Source organism: Rhamphochromis sp. 'chilingali' (genome assembly GCF_963969265.1).
Source record: "Rhamphochromis sp. 'chilingali' genome assembly, chromosome: 9".
Classification (NCBI taxonomy): Eukaryota; Metazoa; Chordata; class Actinopteri; order Cichliformes; family Cichlidae; genus Rhamphochromis; species Rhamphochromis sp. 'chilingali'.
Window position 1 is genome coordinate 11,662,097 of NC_137936.1, and position 23,250 is coordinate 11,685,346.

The window sequence follows — 23,250 nt, forward strand, 5'->3', positions numbered from 1 at the left end:
TGGTGTCTACACAGGCTGAAAGCTGCCATAAATCAACGCAGGATACTCATAGAGATATCTGGGATGATTAAACACGCATGTGTGAGCATTTCCAGCATCAAGCAGATTATGTATGAGTGAGAGAGAGTGAGTGTGAAGCGCAATGTTAGGGGAAGTGACTGAAACTTGAGGATCCCTCTTGGACAGCAGCTTGGTCACGTAGGGACGTGAACTTGACTCCTACCCTGGACCCACAGCACCCTGCCCCCCCGATCCTTCACCCCACATTGTTCTCTCTACAAATACATATTCTCAAACCAATGACCAGGCCGCCTGACTGCTTAAATACTCAAATACTATTTGCATATAGTGAACAGTGCAGTCTTGATCCACTGATTTTGTATTATTTCATGAGGAACTAACGAAACAAGGAATTAGGTGCAGCAATTTGACATCATTCACAATTACTAGCTGCACAAGAGGTTCAAGCCAGCTCGTGCAGAAATCCTTCAATAAATCCAAACGGGGTTTCCTCTTTAAAATGACACCCACTGTCACACTTGTTTCTTTTGAAGCATCTCTATCTACAATCTTCCTTTCACTGAGACCACAGCCCAGATGGGGGATGGCTAAAGGCCACGTCCCAATTCCTCAGGGTGCTGTGTTGTGTGTTTTCTCTAAATCAGTCACACTTCAATCTCAGCATCACGCCCCCAGATCACCTAACCTCCATCTTCCTGTCCTGTCTGGCATGCTGTAGCATTTTAAGAGTTATGGACTGAAAGCTGTAAAAGTCCAATAAATGCTCCACAGACTGAACTACAGAATTGTTCTTTTGCTGAAATATGTCTTTACATTCAGGTTTTAATTTTTTTATCTCAAAAAATGCAAGACTGGGTGGAAAGACAGATGTTGCTGCAGATTTTCTTCCATGAAGGACAGCGCTGCCGCTTTAAATGGCCCCGGGTCGAGATTTCTCTCTCTGGTTACACTGAAACTCCAAGTACGACAAGTCACTATAATAAATACAAATAATAAACAAACAAGCAAAACTCTTTAAAATGATAACAGAGAATCAGTTTTACAAACTCTATTTAGTATAAGCCTGTCGTGTTTCAAAGTTCCATTTATTCTCCAAATGAATTGAAACCCTACATTTAATTACAACTAGTACAAAAACAACATGCAGTAAAATGTATTACCTCCTGAAAATGTTTTGTTTAGTTTAATTTTGTAAAATCTTTGTAAAAAAACAAACCAAAAGAATTTCCCAGATCTGGGATAAAGAAGGTGCATCCGTACCTCATTTATTTAAAAAAAAAAATTCTCATTGTGAATTTTGTTCTAATAAACAGTCTAATCTCTTTCTCCCTTTCTTAAAGCAGCTTAGGCTCCAGTGCCCAGGATGTCACAGCGGTGCAGGGGCGCGTGGCCAGAAACGGCTCCATCTCATGCTTCCCGTCCTTTCCTCTGGTTGTCTGTATATCCCATTCACCCAGATCAAGACAGAACAATAAAGTCTGCAGTGGAATAATAGTCACTGGCTGAATGAGCCGACAACTGTGATAATGTGACTTTTCTGTTGTGGAAACAATCCAGGATCAATGCACCGAGGACTGCCAGTTTAATGCCATCTGTGTGTAAGAAAAATACTGGAATTCATTTTCTCATTTTCTCCTTAGTCGTCTTTAGCAAATCCCGGGTGGAGGAGAGAATGGGATTTGTCTGCAGAGCTCACACTTGAGAAACCTTGCAATAATGTGGTTTTGGGTAAACTTGTGCTGCCCTCCTGCCCATCTATTCACCTATCCTATCTAACATCCATCTGTCCGTCCATCCATCCATCCCAACCCCTTTCCCTCCCCTCCTCCCTCTCTGCCTCTTTCCCAGCACAGCATATAATCCCCTGCACCTGCAACAGCTCCGCACACTGCTGACTGCCAAGAGTAGAGCGTGTGACCTTGCCTCGACGACCACAGAGTCTGGGAGAAAGAGAAGAAATGTCAAGAGAGAGGGTTGCAGATAGAGGAGGATGATGAAAGAGAAAGAAAATGGGGGAAGAGAGAGAGAGAGAGAGAGAGAGAGAGAGACTGCAGTTAGTGGGACTATCAGACACATTGAAAACATATTGTGAACCTTGGTCTGGTCTGGGGTTTAGAGCCCACAGCTGGGAAATGAGCTGTCCAGCTATTTTGGTGTTGCCTTTTCTCCCCAGTGATGTCATGCTACTTGTTTCCCAAGACATGGTGTGGGATAAGAGGGAGGCAAGAGAATATACTTAGTACAACAGGTCATCTCATACTCAGATATTCAGTATAATTATTAAATTATATTAGGATATACTGACACTTTAGTAGTTTTACACCAGGAGCTCAAAATCAATGTACTGGCCAAGCAGCTGTGTCAGTAAACCCCTACTTAAATGCTTCTTTACATATTTCATGGAACATCACAGTAGCAGATTTATTCTTAATGAAAAGATGGTTAGAAGTGTTTCACTATTGTCTTTGATTTCTAAATTTTTTATTTAAAATCAAACCGCTTATAAAGGTATTACTAACATACTAACACATAGTGGGGAGGATTCTAAATCCTCTAATTAGCACTAAATACTAAGTACAGTTAAAGGTGCTACAGCTTACAGCCTCAAGCTGTACTTAGCATTTAGCGCTAATTAGCAAATGTTTAAGCTAACAGTATGTTATTAGCCTGCTAGAACACTATATTTGCTAAATGGCTTTAAATCTCTACAAGTGTTCATCTCAGACAAATGACTTTATAATTTATTTATTTTGTGGCCAATATACTAATTAAAGCTTTCTTTATATAAATGTTCTGTTGAATATTGGTATGCAAAATGTTGATGTTGTTGGTAAAACTGTCCAAGGCACTAGGCCTGCGGTTCTTTTTCAAATTTCAAAGTCGGTCAAGGAATTTTGGTGACTGTTACGTCTCCACATATAGTGAATGTGAAACAAATGCAAAATACCCCACAAAAACAAAATAAAAAAACAACACCTTAATTAGGTTGTTATTAAGGTGTGGCTAACTCATAACCAACAACAGCCTTAGCAACGCTATATGATACTAAACACAAAAGCTTGCATGAACTTCACAACATCCAACATAAACATTTAAAAAATTGAATTAAATTAAAATGAAAACCCACAAGTATCTCATACAGTAAGAATGGATAAAAATCCCCCCCAAAAGAACTGAGTGACTCACCAGCCAAAAAAAAGCCTCAGTAGGTTTTTTTCTGAAGCAGATGTTAAAAAAACTGACCATGACAGTCCCTAAACTTTTCTTTTTTTTGTTGTAGTATTTGCAAATACCAAAGAAATGTTGAATCTTTAACTTTGTTTTTTTTAATATTTACTCAGCAATGAGGAAACTTTTGCATGCAACAACAGTTTATGTAATTAAACTAGATTTTTTGTGTGATTGGAGCTATATTTATTCTTCCCCTTAAATATCCTAAAAGATTTGAAAATTATTTTAGCGTTGCAATTTTACAGACCGAACTACACCGACAAAAAACAGCCCAGAATTGTATCAATAGAATATATTGTTTATATTATATAGATAAGTGTATTTTCCAAGTACTTACTGTGTATAAAAACTCTCACAGTTAAGAGTGGCTACTGAGTGAAACCACCTGATGTTTCTGTTTTAAGATTAAAGTCAGGATGAGAAGGGAGGATGTCTCTTTTTCTGCCCTCACCACTTTTGGCAAAATGGCGAGGAGCCCAACTCTGCAAGGTTAGCCTGCGTATAAAATACATGTGGACAGCTGGGCTGCCTCGGGTGCTGCAAGTAATGATTACTTCTCAGTGAGAGCAATTGAGCAACAGCATGGAGTGATTACTAATATTTTCTTTGTCTATTCACTCCTTCACAAGTTGAATCTGTTTCATGTTAACTCATTCTACTCTTTTTCTCGCACACGTGTGCACACACAAACAAGTAAACACAAAGAAAAAGATAGAAGGAAGAAGCAAAGGCAGAGGCCGTGGATGAGCTCAGGATATGTCATGTGTATTTCATTAGAGGGCAGATTAAAAAGGAGATTTTGTTTTCCACATCAAAGGCCTCACGCTGGGGGATTCCTCTGTTTCTCTCCTATTCCGACTCTCCCCCTCCCTTACTGCCCGTTTCATGAATAAATAATAAGGAGTAAACCTGGGAAAACAAACTTTTTGACCTCTGAACCCTTGTGTCAGGATCAGCCTTTGCACCTGGTTGCCTTCCCACAGGAAAGTGGGCGGTGGGTCTGTGTATATCACGTGTATGTTCGAATTTCTGTCCTGGGAAACGTCCTTTAGTAAAGATGCAATGCTGTGAAAAAGTCTTGAGCCATCCCTCTTTTAAAAAACCCCAATATATCTTATTAGGAAAATGGTAAATAGGTGCAGGGGTTAATACATGTGCAAAACAGAAGTGGAAACACAGTATATAGTGTAGCAAGCTTGAAAGTCAATATGACCACCTTTAATTTTCAACACAGCTTTCCTCTAATTTCCTTAAGTAGCCTTCAGGAATAGTTCATCAAGGCTGAAGGACATTTAAAGCTCTTTTTTGGATGTTATATGCATTTTGTTCCGTCACCAACCCACGGGCCGGTCCGTGAGTCGTTTGGTACCAGCTACCAGTTGAGGCTTGGGTGTGAAATTTATGGTTTTCAGGGTTTTTATCATTAACTCGGCTTCCCTGGGTCTTTTCCCGTGTTGTAGTTGTGTGTCTTATTTTGAAAGAAATATTTACGCCTTACCATAGCGACCGGACAGCATTAAGGGGCAGACAGGAGGATGTTACTCTCAATGTTGTTGGCTCATTTCAGAAGGACGCTGCTAATAAAGTTACACAATTACACAGTGAATTTGCGTTTATTATTATATTTACAAAATACCAGTTTTTGTCTTGTTCATTTTATTTTGTTGTACAGTGGTCCCTCGCTATAACTTTTTTTTGGTGCAATTTTGCATGATTTCGTTTTTCTTACAGCGCATTGTATTCCGTTTCCTGATTGGCTGTAGACCGTTGTCAATCACTGTCAATCTCGTGCCGTGTCTCCTTTACAGTACAGAATGCTTCAGCTCGTCAAATTTACATAAATTGTCGATCGCTAGCAGTGTGACTCTGAAGTGTTACATTATATGTTTGTAAGTTGTTTCCCCAACAAACACAACAATGTCGACGAAACGTTTTGCACCCTAAGGCAACTGCGTGTGCCTTTGGTTTCATTCTATAATACTGGACTTATTTTTCTACGAAGGTTTGAACATTGAAAGCGTTTAAACAAGAGAGAAAAGTGTGAAAATGTTCCTGCCTTTCTGAGAAAAGTGTCTAAAGTGTGTAGTGAGGGGTTTTACAGCCTTAAAACCAATATTCCCTCTAAGCTGCGCGCGTGTGCAATTGCGCACTGCTGGCACGGTCTCTGCGCACAGAAAATCTGCTTTGCGCACAAAAAAAAAAAATCCAACCTGAAATGACATTAAAATTAAAACTTTAACAGTTCTGTTTTGCAGTGTTAGTCAGTAAGTGACTATGGGATTAGAACGATACCACCTTATCCCATAGTCCAGCCAATAATGCGATTCACATCCGTATATACGCAGCTAATCAACGTCATTGACAGGCTAGGACAGCGTCCTTATGTGCAGACACCGGTGTTTCAGCTAGCAAAGCGGCGTGCCTGATATGGAGTGAAGCCACGTCAATGACAACGTGTACAACCATTGGAGATGTTGTTTATATTTACTGTTTTATAAGGAAAACGCTCAAAGCACTCTCCACCTGTGAGCAAAAACAAAACCAAAAAAAAATCCCACCCTTTCCTATTGGTGGAAAAATGTATCATGTTGACCAATCAAAAAAATGATATGGCAACATGGCATTTAGTTGTTTAGGAAGGGGGAAGTTTTAGGAGTGACGGCAGTGGTTTGAGATGTGAGAGATTTGCAACGTTTAGCGCAAATCTTGTGTATTTAGCGTGTAGTGTAGTCAATAGTTTTGTTGTGTGTGTCAGAACAAGCTGATTGTTCTGTAAATAGTTTGAAATGTTTATTTAAAAACACTGCCTTGGCTGCATTTTTAGGTAAACAGCTGCAAAAAACTTTGTTGTTTGCATAACTCAGTTAACTATATAATTAATTACCCAACATTGGTCATTATAGTGCGATCCTCTATGCTGTTGCATGCTGGCACGTTCAGTGAGAGACTGAGATTACCGAAAAGCACCACTGAACGACACAGGAAATCTTTCCTGCCTGTGGCCATCTCCCTGTACAACGCATCCACTTAACACACTGTTTGCTGCTATAACTACACATGTTTCTTGTTCAGCTATTTATTTATGAGTGACTTATATATATATATATATATATATATATAAAAAAACACCCAGCACGCCCCTGCGGGCGGTTTATCCTTCAAGCTCGGGTCCTCTACCAGAGGCCTGGGAGCTTGAGGGTCCTGCGCAGTATCTTAGCTGTTCCCAGGACTGCGCTCTTCTGGACAGAGATCTCCGATGTTGTTCCCGGGATATATATATATATATATATATATATATATATATATATATATATATATATATATATATATATATATATATATATATATATATATATATATATATATATATATATATATATATATTGTACTATTCTTAGTTAGTGTATTGTCTGTCTTGTCTTAATGTTGGTTTATAATGGAGCACTGTAACAAAAAATAATTTCCCCCAGGGATCAATAAAGTATTCTGATTCTGATATACTGTGTTTTGCAGACAGAGAGTTACAGGACTCTCTCCAAGACCACAGACTCATAATACAAGTCAGAGCTTTATTTAAAAAAAGAAAAAAAGAAAAAAAAAAGTTGTGTTTATAAATTGGAGTTCAAGTTATTTTTAGTTCCAATGGTGTTAACATGCTGCACAGGTCAAGAACAAGATTCTTTTTTTAAATTTTCATTGTAAGTGGGCTAAAGCACTTAATTAAAAGTAGTCTAACATAAATGCTGTAATTAGATTATTTTAATAAACCATGTAACTTGGATGGATTCGATGCTGGCGTGACCACAGTGCACACGTCTAATGTTGCTCACAGCGGTCCAAGAGACCGCTCAGGGAATTTGTGTGTTCGCTCCGACACATGAAAAATTAGAGGGAACATTGCTTAAAAAATCTACAATAATTGTATAAATTAAAGCTGGCTACTTCGCGGATTTCACCTATCGCAGGTTATTTTTTAGAAAGTAACACCCACCCACGATAAACGAGGGACCACTGTATTTACCTGCGACACCTTAAAGGCCGGTCCATGAAAACACTGTCTGCCATTAAACCAGTCCGTGGCTCAAAAAAAAGATTGGGGACCGCTGAACTAGATGATTGGAGTCCCAAACCATGACAAAGCCTCCACCAAGCTTTATAGACAGCTGTAGAGACTCACTGCTGTAGCTTTCTCCTGACCTCCTCTGTCCACATATCTGATGATCATCTGATTTCAGTTTCAGCAGCAGTAGATGGATCAACTGAATTTTCTTAACGACACGTTTTACACCACGCTGACATATATAAAGCTTTCAGCTAATAGCTCTTTTGGAACCTTCTTGTTGGAGCAAAAATACTTATTTTTTGGCTGTGAAACTTATTTTTGTTATTTTTATAGACTGGTTCTTTGCTAAGTTATCTGTTATATGTAGACAACACTGGTTCATCCCTCGAAACTCAAGGAATGGAGAACTATTGCTCAAGACACTTTAAAGAACAGAAGAAAGCATAGCTCCTTGGAAGCAAAATATTAGTAAGGAGGAGAAATGACTCCAGATTTTTTTTTTTTTTTTTTAAACAGTGCTATATCTCACTGGCTCGTTTTGAGCTTCCATCATGCCTTTGACTCCACATTCCCTGGATTTTTTGTGGGTCTAAGTTGGTGTTCAATCATAACCTAAAAGTGTTACACCCTCCTGTTTTGCTAATGTTATTTTTGAGGTCAGAACAGATGGAGCAAACTGTGCACTTTATTCTGCAGATGCTGTTGGGAAAACAACTGCGGGAAAACCAAAATATTGTGAAATTAATGTGTGAAAGAACCGTGAGAATTATTCACATGGATATTGAAATCTGGCGTGGAGAAGCTTTAAATCTCAGTGTAGTGACCGATTCCCTCATGATTTACTCCCTGACTACTTGTGTCTGCAAAATGCTGCCTCTGTGATATGCAGATATTTAGATGCTTGGCCATTTTACGACGAGACAACAGCACTGGGTCGTGGGTTTTCTTCATTTGGCTCTCTTTTCTTCCCCCCTTCTCTCTGACAGCTGTGCTGCCTCCATGTGAAATTAAAAAGGAAAAAAAAAAAAAAGCCATAACGCAGCACATTACTATGCCGTGAAGCAGATGGGAAACCATGCCACACACATGCACTGTCTCAAATTCCTTCGGTTTAGCATTTTTTAAAAGTATATCACATTATTTTTGTTGGAGAAATCCTCTTGAACATCCCTGTGGTCACTGAAGAAACAGCAGTAAAAACTTGCTTGCCTCTAAGCAATTGCTTTTTGGGTTTTTATTTTCATCTGTTTTCTTGGCTAGTCTGCCATTAGAACTCAAAAACGGCTCGAGAGGAGAGGTCCAGATTCCAGCAGTTCATTTCTCCACCAACGGATGTGTCCAGATGGCCTGGAGAGAGGAGGCCTTTGACTGAGGGACAAAGAGACACTTGTGAACGACAAAATCTAACTCCCGCAAATGCACAGACACACAGAAACGCATACACACACACAGCTGTGCGCCGTATTGTTCGCCTTCGCTCGGCCGTTAGCTCCCAACATTGATGGAATGTTTGACTGGCCGCCTCTCGCGCCCTTGAGACATGATGTCACTCCAACAAAACGCCATCTTTTCAGAGAGAAATGGCTTTTTATCTGTGAAACGCGAGGGGAGAGCAGCGACATGGGGCAGAAAAAGACATTAAGGACGAGAGGAAGCAAGAAAAAGCTAGAGGAAGAGCAACACGGCTATTCTCAGAGCTCGTGATAAATCGAAAGGCTGGTTTGATGACAGTCGTGACAAGCCATTAAACCGGGGTGCAAAGTCCCATTTTGGCCTGCCACAATGATACAGGAGAATGCAGAGGGTGAGCGTGCTGTAAATGTGTGAGTTTTGACTGTACAGTGGATTTATCCTCGACATAATTTTCACTGGAAATGATGCTACTCTGATAAAATAGATTAGCAATAAAGATGCAAAAGGGAATAAAATAAGAGATAGATGCATACCTTTAAATATTCCCAAAGCGGAAACTGAACCAGAGAGAATGGGATCTGAAAAAAAGAAAGAAGGCAGAGTGTTAATCATCGTCATTATGTCAGCATTAGTTTTTCATTTTCTTTAGGTTCAGGTTTCATCTTTAACCTCTAATCTCTTACACTTGTCATTCCTGCCACCTTTCTCTATTTCCTCTAACTCGTCTGACTGCTCCCTTGTTCCTTCTCAGTGCTGATGATTAATGAATGAGACGGGCTGTGGTCTGGCAGTCCTGACAGACGGATGGATGGATGTATAGATGGAGCAAAGTTGGAGAGAGGAATAGAGGGATGAGGGGATGGTGGGAGTGTGTGTGTTGCTGCTGGAAAGACTAAATCGGCTCAGGCAGGAAGTTACAGTGGAAAGAAATCGATGGCAGTGCCAAGGCGAGGTGCAAATGACACGCAGTCAGACCACACACACATTCTCCCTTTCTCTCACACACACACAGACATAGGAACGAGTATACTTTCTCCATTTGTGTACTAAGCAAACAAATAGAGAAAACACACACGCGCACATATCCTGTCATCCTGCAGTGGACGAAGACAGGCAAGACAGGAAAAAACAAAAGCAAAGGAAGAAATAAATAAAGTGACAGTGAGTTGTGTCATCAGGCTTTGATCACACATACAACAGGATCATTCATCCATCCGAACCACCCCCTCCAACATGTTCCATCAGACCATGTTAGCACATTGGCAAAAACTGAGTCAGCCAAAGCACAAAGACAATGCACCAAGTGTGTTTACGCCACCTAATGAGCTTAGTCCAAATGCACTGACCTCATATAAACACTCATTCTGAAGTAGATTCAATTAAAGGGCATCTGCTTTTTAAGAGTTTAATATAAGACTTTTAAAGATCTTCATAGAGGCCCAGAGTTTTATTAAAGTAAAGACATAAAGCTGTCAAATTGAGTGCAAATTCAACTAAGTGGAGGAAATTGAGTTTCTGAGATGAGCTGATAAAAGACCTAATGCAAGTATGACAAATAAAGAACATGAGATAGTATTACGAAGGGGCAGAGGGTGGAGGGTGGAGGTGGGAGGGGTACAGATTCAAACTTAAAGAAACACCTACTGAATAAAACCAGACATCCATGACAGGTTAGAGCTGTTACTGATACATTTGTACTCCACTGCTTGTAAAATGTTTGTAAGTAATCCCCATAACACTGTCCCACCCACACAGGCACTGCAGCTACACCTGAACTCACCTAGACCCTTAGATTTAAATGCAATTCTGCATTAGTGTAGTTACTACTCAAGCGTTAAAGCTGAAAATACTGCAGGCGGCTTTTGACTTTTCCTTGATAAATGGGCCTGGCATGTGCAAGGTCAGAAATCTTCACCCATCTGGTCTATCTGTGCAGACAGAAGCAAATTCTCTCACTCCTCTAAGATTATCTAAAAAAAAATTTTTGGGACATACTGGAAGCCTGGTATCCAGCCCCCAGAAAGTGGAGTGTTATAAAAGTGCACCTGTGTTTTATTACCACCCTGATGAGTTCTGCTATTCCAGGCTGGGAAAAGAGACGGACAGAGAGAGAAAGAGGGAGTACAGGGATGTTGGAGGGGTAATGGGTACTGCTGCTGAGTGCAAGGGGAACATGTTGTACTGATATGAGTCAAAGTAAACTGAGAGTCAACCTAAGTAAACACATCCTGACAGGTTTTATATTTATATTTTATACTAGAATTCTTGTGCACATAAGTGCAAAACTACTGTAACGTCACCTTAAATAAGGCACAGATAAAGCGACAGTAACTTCTGTTTACAAACTGAAAAAAGCATTAATTATCAAAAACTTGTTTAAATTTAGCCTTAAATGCAACTGACAGGGTTTTTTGTTTTTTACTACATATTAATTTACAAAATTTCATCCAAAAAATACAAAATCTTTGGTTGCAGTGAGTGCAAAGACAGAGAGAGCAAGCGAGACAAAGACAGATGGCTTCAGCAGAGGATCTGGAAAGAATGATCCACCGGTGATTTATGGCTCGCTTTGACACTCCTGGCACACTGAGCTGGAGAGGAGTGCTCGTTTTTTTGAGCGCGTTGCCCGGCAAAGATGAAACATCTGAAAAACCACATGAGGTCTGATTAAAATCGATGAGTAATTTCTCATTAAACCGAGGCAAACCGAGGAACTGGGAAGACGTACCAACCTGACTCCATGTGACATTTAGAAGAATGTCTGCTTGAGTTACAAAATCAAGAACGCAGGCTGGAGGGCATATGAGCTAACGGCTATAGAGTTGTTTCTACAGCATTAATGTGAGGTTCTGCACTTCTACTGTAATGCTTTAACCTGAGGTTGCTGTAGTGTCAGAAGGAGATCAAAGAAGGAATAAATTTTGAAGATAGGTAGAGACAGAATGGGAAGCTGAAAACAACAAAGGGGACTGAACATGTGTTTCTGCTTTCCCTTCTGCTTCTTAGACCATGGAGAAGAACTAAAAACACAAGCAAGACTTTGGGGGAAAAAAAAAACAAAAAAAGCCCAGAAGAGAAATTTATTTTCCATTGTTGGGAAAAGACAGACATGCACATCATGTCACACCTGACTGACTCGCTGTTACTCACAAACTAAGTGAAAGTTCAAGCCACTGCTGAGTGGGACAAACTGTTTTAAACTCTGTCCCGTATAAAGATCAAGTCTGATGACCTCCTCTGTACCCTTAATGATGAGTTTTGACCCTCGATATAAATCAATGCAGACGCAGTTGGACGTCTTTCTTGAGAGGAACCCTCACTAACAAGCACATCCAGTCAGAAACAGTTTCAAGGGTTACAGAGTTGAAACCTGCACCATGTTATAGAAAGGGTGAGAGAAACCTAACATATTCTATAAGTCACAATTTCACCAACAACACTGTAATCAGATAAAGAGGGGCCTAAAATATTCAACTGCTATCCTCTGGAAAACATGACTATGACTATTCTTCAGGGATAATGTGTGACTGTTATTATTCAGTTGGATCATTGTGCAAGTTGGGAAGTACTATTTTTACAGATTTTTTTTGGAGCGTTAGCCCTCTGCAGTGCTGGTGGAAAAACTAAAAAAAAAGCCCAACTGGCTTTTATAAGTGAAGGAGGGACAGTAAAAGTAGCATAAAAACAAAATTACCATTAATCCCTCATGAAAATATCTTACACTTAACTCTCGATATTGAACAAATGACTGTTTAGTGTACTGTTCTGTGCACTGCTGCTTTTAAATGGTTGCAGGTGCTAAATTTCATGGCACACTTTACCAAAGTGTTTGCCAGTGGGCAAAAACAGCATGGTTTTGATATTCTGAGTTACAGACGCGTCTGCCACAAGTGTTGAGGGCACATTTAGACCTCAGCTATGTCATGCTAGACTAACACAAGGCCATGCAGGCATCCCGGGTTATTCTAAGGCTGGTTAGGATGAAGGCAGCCAAGCTGCATAAACTCCATACTCCCCCACGGTGCTAACTGCTCACTCTGTCTCATCCCACCGCCTCATATAATGCCTCAGCTACCATGGGCTATTCAGCTCTGTGAAGCCAAGTTAACGTGTGCATGTGTGTGGAAGGTCCAGGGCTGTTGTGATTATCCTAATAAACATGACTTAATGAATTCCTTTAAATGGAAAAGAAAGTTAGGATTATCAGGCCACACAGGCGAGGAGAATCGCATCATTATCTCATCAATTAAGGTTCAATTTAAGAGCTAATTAAAAAGAGGACATTTCTATCTTGTTTCCTTGTGTTTTTTTATTTGACATGGAAGTCACAAATGAGTAGCTGTTTGTTAAAGTGGGATAAAATACTTCCCTGAAGGCTGAGAACTAGTATTGTTTATGTCCACTGAAAAAGACTGAGGTTTTTCTCTGCTTGCCAACATTTTACTAGCTCAACCCCAGCTTGAGCCAATCAGTAGACTTCTATGGCTGCACGGGCTACAACCGAATCATAACCATGGAGGCGAACACACCCAGTGCAGTAATCACGTTGTTGAGGTCTACAAACATGAACTATCACTCGACATTAAAATAAGGACACACATGCTTAAGGAGCAGAGGCAAATAATTTAAATATTTTAACCAGAAAACAGATCATAAACCTTCCAGTTTATGATGTATTTCCAGCTCTTGCTGCACTGCCCAACAGTATCTACTCATCTGTACATTCAAGTAATCCTCCAGGGACAGGACTCCACGCCTGACAAACAAACAGGGCCCTCACTCAGACCCGTTATCCTGCATATGCATGCCTTAGTTGTTGTTTTTTTTATGAATACATTGGCGTGCTTAACCATATTCTTGCTTATGTGTGCGCATGTGTGTATGAAGAGCAGCGTTCTGTTTTCTCGCTGATGTATTTCACAAATGATCAAAAGTGACAGTGCCACTTGCTGTGACTGTCAGGTACGATATAATGCAAATATGGAGATTGCGTCTGCTGTGTCATTCTGCTGACAGTGCTCGTGTTTTTTGAGTGTGTACGTGTGTGTGTGTCCTTGCCAACTGTATTAGTCCTAACGTTATTAGTATTCAGAGAGGCTCCGGGCTGTCACAGGTCCTTAGGCACTCAGCGGAGGGCAGGAAAAACACATGTCAAAATATATTCACATTGAGCCTGATTGCAGGCAGGCCAGTTGGCTGCAATTTGACAAATGACTTTTAATAGGTCATACTGCAGCCTCTGCATACTGATGAGCATTTAGCAGGAGAGAAATAGTAAGTGAGATGGATACTGAGACAAGCAGACACATGTATAGATGGCCAAACCAAGCGATGAAAGTCATGGTTTATTTTTTCCAAAAGCTTTCTTTCCAAAAAAAGTATGTCAGCCCTCAACGTTGAATGCTTTCCTACTTTAGAAACTGGGCTACTGGGCTACTGTGGGTTAGCACTCCAAAATCAACTTCACTTGAGGCCAAACTCAAATCTAAAAATTTGCCTTGATACGTCTGACATTTAGCATAATACACTAGCCAATGAGATTAGTGTGTGAATTTGATGTACTTTGATTTAAACTGTTTGGAAGATAGTACTTAGTAACAAATATCTGTCTATCAAACTGTCTGAAGTCTACTTCTGTTGACAAAGTTTCATAAATTCTACACACAACACAAATTTACAAAAGCTCCACTTGGAGGTACGCTAGCTGTAGCATGTTAGCAGTGTTAGCCTTAAAAGCTACATGGTTTTCCCTACAATTTTAGTCAATCAAGCCATTTCCACACAGAGCGTGTTTTTAAAAAATTTTCAGATACAAACTTGTCCAAAAACCTCACTGTGAAAAACATGAAGTCAATATCAAGCCATGATGAGCTGGTCCTAATGTTTCTAAACAAGAAACCAAGATTCTGGTTTCATTCAATTCTCATTAAAAGGCAACAGCAGAGAGTATTTCTTGGTTTGATACAGAAGTTGAAGCAATGGTACATATTTCAGGATGTCAGTGGGGCAGTTTGAGCTCTTGTTAGCAGAGTTGGGACACATAAGGAAGCATAGGAACAATGTCAGAAAGCTGATTGACCCAGAGCAGCGTCTAGCTGTGTGTCTGAGTTTTAACAGCATTGTTTTACTATCTGTATATTCAGTACCGGGCCTTTTTGAGCTACATGTACACTTCTTGGCAAATGCAGTGGCCTGATTGGTCACATCTGTTTATTTGCATTTAAAAAAATGTGGAAAAATTAAACTTGAGCAGAAAAAAAATGCTGCAAATTTGGTATGAACGTGTTTAATGCATGAAATATTCACATACACATCCGATGTGTAAATGCTTTTAGAGCCAGATTTACTGATAAAACTCCTAAAAAGCTACACTCTGTGTTTACTAAACACTGGTTGCAGCTTCCCTTCTGTGAGCCTTTTTCTACTGGAGGTTTCATCCTGTTAAAAGGGAGTTTTTCTTTCCTACGGTCACCAAGTCCTTGTTCAAGGAGGATCATTTGATTCTTGGAGTATATTATTTTTGGGTCTTTACCTTACAATATAAAGCAACATGGGACAACTGTTGTTGTGATTTGTCGGTGTATAAATACATTGAATTGAACTGAGTTAAAAGAGACATAGTTTATGACTTTCAGTCACGAGCCAAGTATTTTTTCAGCTGCCTTATGAAGGAGCTTTTGTTTCCAAGTGCAAAATGTTGTGTGGCAAATATTTTAAAAAATTACACAAATATGATTTACTAAGGTTTGCTGTTTACTTCTCTCTAGTATTGGAGCCATTTCAAACATACTAAAATCTCGGACTAAATCCAGCTATTATTTTTATGAGACTGTGTTAGCGTGTTAGATTAAGGTCTGAATGTTACAATATGAGAGAGAGAGAAAAAGCACATCCACTGAGGATTTATTGCCTAATGCATACCTTACTCTAATTTAACATTTATTACGGTGTTCCAGTCCAAGCTAAAGTGGTGACCTGGAACACACGCTATCATTTCCATCCATAAAGGCTGGGATTGGACCGATTTAAACGCAACTTGTGTTTAACTGTGGCAAGTGGATAATTAACATCTGGTGTATCTTTCCCTAAGTGGATCACACAGCTTGGTTTAATTATCTGTGATACCAAAAAGCATATTACCAGTTGTGCAAATTTGATTGTTTACACTCCACTAGAGCTGATAATTCACTCTTGGTTGAGCCTTGTGGAAACCCAGCTTCAGTTTTTATTACCACATTACTCTCTCCCTCTCTCACACACGCACACACACACACACACACACACGCGCACACACACACACCAGGTTTGCCACCTTGCTAAAAATGTGTTCAAACACACAATTCATGGTCTCACAAAAAAAAAATAAAAAAAAATAAAAAAATGAAAAAGTAAAAAAGCCCGGGTGGTCTTGATGACACTGTTTGCCATCATCACAATGACGGTAAAGGATGCTCTCAAAGATTTTTACAGTTACATTTTGAAATCCCAGACACAAATAATAAATACTCACATTGTAACTCAGTCAAGACACGGTGGTGCAATCTTGAACTCCCCCCTACCCAATTCTTGCCACCAGATGTGGAGCAAATGAGCAAAGAGCAAATGATTCATGAGGCAGAGAAGTCTAGCATATCCTCAGTTAGCACTCGATACTCAACGACCATTCCAAATCCATTTGGCAAAACCTCCTAAATCTGTGGATTTGGAATTTACCAAATGTACCATTTCAAATGAGACCACGTATGTTACGTCAAATTCAATTTATGCACAAGTGAAAACAAACATAAGGTCTTTTCCAAATGTTTAAATAGTCATTTTAAGAAACAGTGAGTCACTTAAGAGCTGTAGCTGACTTTGGATGGTCCAATTAAGAAATAGGAGGAGAGGAAAGGAGAGGAGAGGAGGAACCTTTTTAAAAAAGAAGCAGATGGAAGTCAGATGGTGAAGCATTCAGTAGGAACCTTATTCGAAGGGAAGAAGGACTATAGACCTCTATGGACCATTTTCTCTCTCTCTCTCTCTCACACACACACACGGGTTATGCAGGCGCAGCAAAGCCCACAGTCTAAGTCCACATTTATTACCTGCTAATGCAACAGGGCTGCAAGCCGGATTCACTTTCCAAAGACACATGAGCGCGTGCATACGCTTCTCACACAAACATCGAGACACACCCACATTCCATCTGCTGTGTGTCACGAAAGTATGACGAGGAACTGACTGCGGTGACACGCTGATAACAAACAGACAGATCATATTTTAATATGCTGAAAGTCGATAAAGTCATTAATCATGTCAGACGGGCAGGTGGTGTTGGACGCTTCTGTAGGTTATGGTGCCAAGGGCTCAACCACAGTCGCTAAAAAGTCACTGAGCGAGAAGAAGCCAGACCTGTTGGACTATCTGCTGACATAAAAAGTAGGTCTGCGTGCAAGGGCAGCTGAAGACAAAAATACGAAAACAATAGATCGCTTAAAAACAAGTTTGTGCATGCCTGCGAGAACGAAAGAACATTGAAAAAACAAACACACTCACCACAGGCATGCTGCTAGTTAGTGCTGTTTTAACGAAGTATCACTGACATGCGATATGGATGCATGTTGCAATGCCCTGAGCTTTGAGCACACAGCGGGCCTGTTTTAAATACAGGTCAGGGGATGCGATTGATACGTATACATGTTCCAGACCAGTTGGCTACAATTTGACGAATCAAAACCCAAAGTAAAACTTGTAAAATGGAAATTTCTACACTTCGCTAAAGCCAGTCGTACTTATATTTCTATCCAAACAATAGTTAAGTAGTGCCATGATTTAAAAACAGAGCTAGCTAACTCCACCTGGCCTTTTTTTTAAATCTTCAAGGGGCTGTTAATTATTTTCCTCTTCTGCACAGGCTCCACACCATGCATGTAAACGCTGTACATCTGTAGTAATGACACAGGTAGTAAGTGGAGTGATCACACATCTCACATCCTGCAGTGACGCAGCAAAAAAAACAGAAAACAACAACCACAAAAAACCTGCCTTGGACTGTGAGAGGAGTTTGAATGTGTACAGTCCAATAAGAGAGACAAAGGGATCCTCTGTGTGTACGTGCGTGTATGCACCTAAGTACACTCTAGGGACAGAAAGGTTCAGGTCTTCTTAAATAAATAAACAAATACACATTTAAAAAACACACACACACACACACACACACACACACACACACACACACACACACACACACACACACACACACACACACACACACACACACACACACACACACACACACACACACAAGTAAATCAATAGAAAGAGCCTGATCTGGCTCTCTGGGCCTCTGTTTGGCCTGGGGGTGGGGGAGTGAAAGAGAGAGGCAAACGAGAAGGCTCGATTACTTCTCTCTTGGTGGTTGTATAGTCCCGGTTAGTAGAAGCCAAGGCCTGCTCTCTCAATTACAGAAAACAGACTCCCATATGCTTTGTCAGTTGAGGCATGCATGTGCATACATATACACCTGTCTCTAGATTCCCCTGAGGCACGCTTCACACAAATCATAAGCTTATCCAACCTAAACCTACAACACAAAAAAAGCAGGACTTCCCTTGTTCTCAGAGCCTTTCCACCAAACCTAAATTTGTCACAGATTAAGAGGGTTGGAGGCCGTACATCTGCCGTGCATCCGGCAGCAGAAGCGCATGTCCCTTTAAGGTCTATACGGCGTAAATGCGAGGAGCATTCAGCCGCAAGCGACAAGCGATAGCTCATCCCAAAGTTTCTAGCCCCTGTGCGCTGTAAAAACTAGTGTGAGTGTGACTGCACTTGCTGAAGAATTCCACCTGACAGTGTTGAATGCCAAGGGCAGCGAGCGTGTGTGCGTATGTTTAAACAAGCCAAAATAGGGAGAGGTTTAAGCGCCGGCACATCACGCTGGAGCCAATCAAATGGCAGCTGGAGTTGGGTTCCCATAAGCTGCCACGGCCCACCAAAAATCTCAGCACAGCGGAGTTATAGTCCTGACAAATTAAGACTTGTTCGAAGCTGGAGAGAGAGAGAGAGAAGAAGAGAGAGAGACTGAGAAAGAGTGGAAAAGAAAAGCCTTAAGGAGGTGGTGGTGTGGAAACAGTGTGCTGGCAAAGATTCAAGAGAGCAATTCCATCGACATGAGAGAAATGCTTCCCAGAAACTGAATAATATTTATGTTGTGCTGGAGATCCCCCCCCCCTTCCTCCCACCTGTGTGCAGCTTTGTGCAGCTTGTTGCTTCAGACTGGACACACGATACTGCAGAACACGCAAAAACACAAAGGGTCCTATCAACGGATACCCGATGCTACTCGGCCTTTACGACGTGAAGTCTAGCCCACTGCAAATGCAACACTGTTGTGAAGCAAAGGCATCCACATATGATGTCAAAAGGAAAAATATATAAAATTATTGCAAACTTAGTTAAAAAAAAAAAAAACGTTGAAGATGTTGAGTTGAACTTGTTATATATGAAGTAAATGTCATACTTATTCTATGGCTGGCTTAAAAGCATGATGGTTTGACCCGCCACAGCCATTGATGGATGACATCAATAGCAAAGGGCATATTAGCCAATCAATGGTGATGTGGTGTGATACAGGATGCCCTGAGGGTCGACCAATTAGCTGTTGACAGGAACAGAGATGTATTGCTGCCTCAGGACTTCGGTCTGAAGCTGAGCGCGAGACATGAGGGAACAGAGATAGAAAAACATGTTGGTGCTGGGAGCTGAGGCGCAGGCAAGGAGGCTAGCTGAGGCTAGAGAGCTGGACACTTGGTACTTGTCTTCCCAGCACACTATACAGCAGGGCAACTGGAGCAGGCATGTTCAAAGTAATGACCGACACACACACACACACATGCACACACACTCTTTTCAGAGGTTTCTGGTTGACTAAACTCATTAGAATTCAAATGTACATCTCCTTTGTCTTCTTCATATGATAAAGTAGCTCAGACCAGGCGAGCATTTCTCTTTAATGTCAACTATCTCACTGTTAGCACCAAAGATAGCTGGTGTCAAGAGAAGCTTCCAGAGATACTGAGATCTGAGAAACCCTGGGTAGATAATATCTGATCAAAATCAAAACTATGACACACAAAACAGATATGGAAGGTCATAAGGGTAAAATATTTTAAGTGTATCTGCAAAACTGCCATGTGACTCAGCTAAAACATTTCAACGAGGATTTTTCTGGAACCAGTCAACATAAGGCATCGTTTAAGATAGTAGGCTGATATGATAAGATTAATCTCACAATGGGGAAACTCACATTATTACAGAAGCAAAACAAAAAATACATGCAATATACCCTATAACACCAATACTACACAACAAAAGAAAAATATGAACTACATAAGGTAGAGGAGAAAAACTAAACTATAGACTGTAGAAAGAAATATAATTTAAATACGTGTGTTTATATTTGATACAAAGGATGACATTAAATTGTTTTAGATGCTTAGTAGGAGACAAGATAAGAAGCTTTGCACTGTCTGACTGAAAACTATTGCACATTGAGATATAGCAGTGAGTGCATATGTATATACACATGTGTATTTATACATGGGGTCTGCAGCAGCGGGAAGGAACCACCTGCTAAATCTCTCCTTCACACACCCTTGGTACCACAGCTTGTCTCTGAAGGAGCTGCTTTTTCAGTGACAGGCTAATTCAAGCTGGTTACAAGCATGAAGTATTATAGGTGAAGGAGTAAACCTGGAAATCACGATGCATCAGTGACACTATGCAGGAAAAAGTAAAAAAAACAACCAATTGTGCCAATTTCAGTAAGGTTATTAAAGTAAGAGCAAAGCACTAAGGTAGGTCCAGAACAAGGCCGCTTGCTTTTATATCTCCAGCATGGCACTCACACATGCCCATCTGAAACCCACATAGCAGAGGAGCAGACACACACTGTGCTCTCTGGGAGCAGTGCCCACGGCAATAAAACACAGACCAGAGTCATTCCAGCTAACCAGTTGGCCAGCTGAAAAGTAACACACACACACACACACACACACACACACACACACACACACACACACACACACACACACACACACGTGCAAGCTGTACCTTATCAGCTGGGAATCAGATAAGCACAGCAGCAGCACAGCTGGAAATAACAGAATCTCCACAGTGAGAAAAGTGCATACTGGCAGTGACGCAACTATTCTGAGAAACACACACACACACACACACACACACACACACACACACACACACACACACACACACACACACACACACACGAGTAAAACAAGACCATGTATGGGCCTGATTGATCCGTTGAAGGGCTTGACAAAAGGCAGCACAACATAATGCTGAGATGAAACATCGTTAGTGGAAATAAAAACACACACCCTTCATGGATAAGACATCTTAAATCTTAGTTCAACTAACACACCCATCATTATTCAGTCTTCATGCGCCTCAAAAACAATAAATAGTACAGATATCCAGTTACCGGATCACCCAGAATGACATTAAGACGGTTCCTTTAATTCATTTCTAATTCATCATTTACTCCAATACTGGCTTTTGTTTTAGATTTTCAGATGACTGGGCTGAGCTGTCTTTTTTTTTTTATAACACATTATAGTTCAGGTGATATGTTTACTATGGTCACTATAGTATACTATGGTATAAAAGTATGAAACTTTTCTAATACTTGTTTACTTGTTCTTGTAATTCCCCATTTACTAGTCACCTGAATGAGATTCACCATCACCTGGGATAGGCCCCTGCAAAAAATAGATTTTTGCTAACTAATCCTAAAAAACAACTTAACTTTTATACACTTGGAGCCCGTTTTTTATAAAGACACAATACATTTTCAATATTTGATCTGATGATGGAGTTATTGCAGTGTGACAGCTAAAGTTAATCATGTGGTTAGGGATGGGTACCGGTATCCGGTGCCATCTGACTTAAACGATAGTAACCAGACCGAAAAGCAGCGGACATTTCGGTGCTTTATTTCGGTGCTTTTTTTTCCTGAGCTGTTATACACTTTAGATTCTAGCCAATCATTTTACGTTTCCGAGGATAGTAGGCGGGTCCAGGTACGCATGTTCTTTTAGAGCAGAGCTACAGATTAAAAATGCCCAAGGTGAAGCAGTCAAAAGTCTGGCTGTACTGCACAGCAAAATATGCAAACTGCTGCGGTTCCCAGGTTTTTTCCTCCCACCGGAGCCCGCAATGGCCAAAAACTGCCTTCCCATGTTCCCAGAATTTATCTGCGAGCTAACAGCATCATGGGACAAACCTCTGTCTTCCCGCGTCACTGTGCCCGGCTATGGACAGTACATGGAGTTGGACAGCGCCGAGGAGGCTAGCTTAGCGAACCCACCCCCTATGGAGCCATCTATGGCTGCTTATCTGGCCCCGTCCCATAACCATTGTGTCGGCGGCCCCACAACTCTGCCGTCCAAGGACTGCAGATTCTCTGCTTTGCAGCTGGAGAAGATTTATCGGGCAGTGCTCACGCCATGAGCTCCATCTCCATGCTCCGGCATGGAGATCGGCGCCCACTGCTGTAGTGTGCCACCAGCAGGAACACATCCTCCGGCCCGACCTCCATGCCAGTCAGCCTGGAGCAAAGGCCCACCCTGGTTGGACGTTACAGCCCCTTTGGTGGCTCATGCTGTCCTTTCTGCTGGGTCTACCACTCACTAAGGTGGTGGTGGTCTGATTCCGGTTCGGTGGCTGCTCTGCGGGGCGTGTATATATGTCCCATACTTATGTGTTGTACGGAGTGAATCGACTGAAAGGGAACAAATAGTTATGTCTATAATTTCTGTTCCCTGAAGGAGAGGAACGAGTTACAACACAAGGTGGCCCCACTGAGCAGTTTGGCTCGGTGAAGAGCGGCCATCGAACTGAGGGATGACTGTGATGACAGCGGCTATATGTGCAGGCGGGGCCGTGCGCGTGTCAGCAAACGTCATCTGCCTTAAAGGTGTGAATAAAGGTTTCTTCAGCCAGGACACGCAAGGGCGCGATATCTCATACTTATGTGCTGTACTTCATTCCTCTCCTTCAGGGAACAGAAGTTATAGACATAACTATTCAATTTAAAGTCAAAAGCCAACTAATTTGACAAGGAGCGATAAGTTACATTTTGAATTGAACGTTACAGTAAATCCACAGGAAAGAGAGGTGGTTGGCTTTGGAAAGGAAGTGAGGGGAAAGGGGAGGAATAAGGATCTGCATCACTGGTTTTCACGAAAAAAAAAAAAAAAAGTTAGGTTAACCTCTAATTATGGGGTGCTTCCTCACATCTGGCTTTTACACAGCACTGATTTATCCTTCTTCCACTCCCACAGCTCTCACTCTGTCCTGTCACTCCAGGATAAAGTGAAAATGAGACACTGGCTATATAGAGTGGATCTGATTGATGAGTTGCCTCATGTAAACATTCTTTTTCAGCAAATGCAGTAACTTATAAAGTGCTGATTGACTGCGATGGGTGTTAGAGTAATTAGGCTGTTGGGGTATTATGTCAC

The 23,250-nt window shown here is 41.0% G+C and overlaps 1 protein-coding gene across 3 annotated transcripts in view; it reads right to left on the bottom strand.

Annotated features, from left to right (window-relative positions):
* slc25a26 (solute carrier family 25 member 26) overlaps positions 1–23,250 on the bottom strand; it is a 54,980-nt gene that overhangs the window by 15,024 nt on the left and 16,706 nt on the right. For 2 of the 3 annotated variants that reach the window (XM_080892614.1, XM_080892613.1), the window contains 2 exons: positions 9,262–9,306; positions 1,892–1,961 (listed from right to left, as the gene is read on the bottom strand). In XM_080892614.1, coding sequence (XP_080748740.1) covers positions 1,892–1,961; positions 9,262–9,306 — 115 coding nt within the window. The remainder of the gene's footprint in view (positions 1–1,891; positions 1,962–9,261; positions 9,307–23,250) is intronic. The other variant, XM_080892615.1, reaches the window with a different exon arrangement.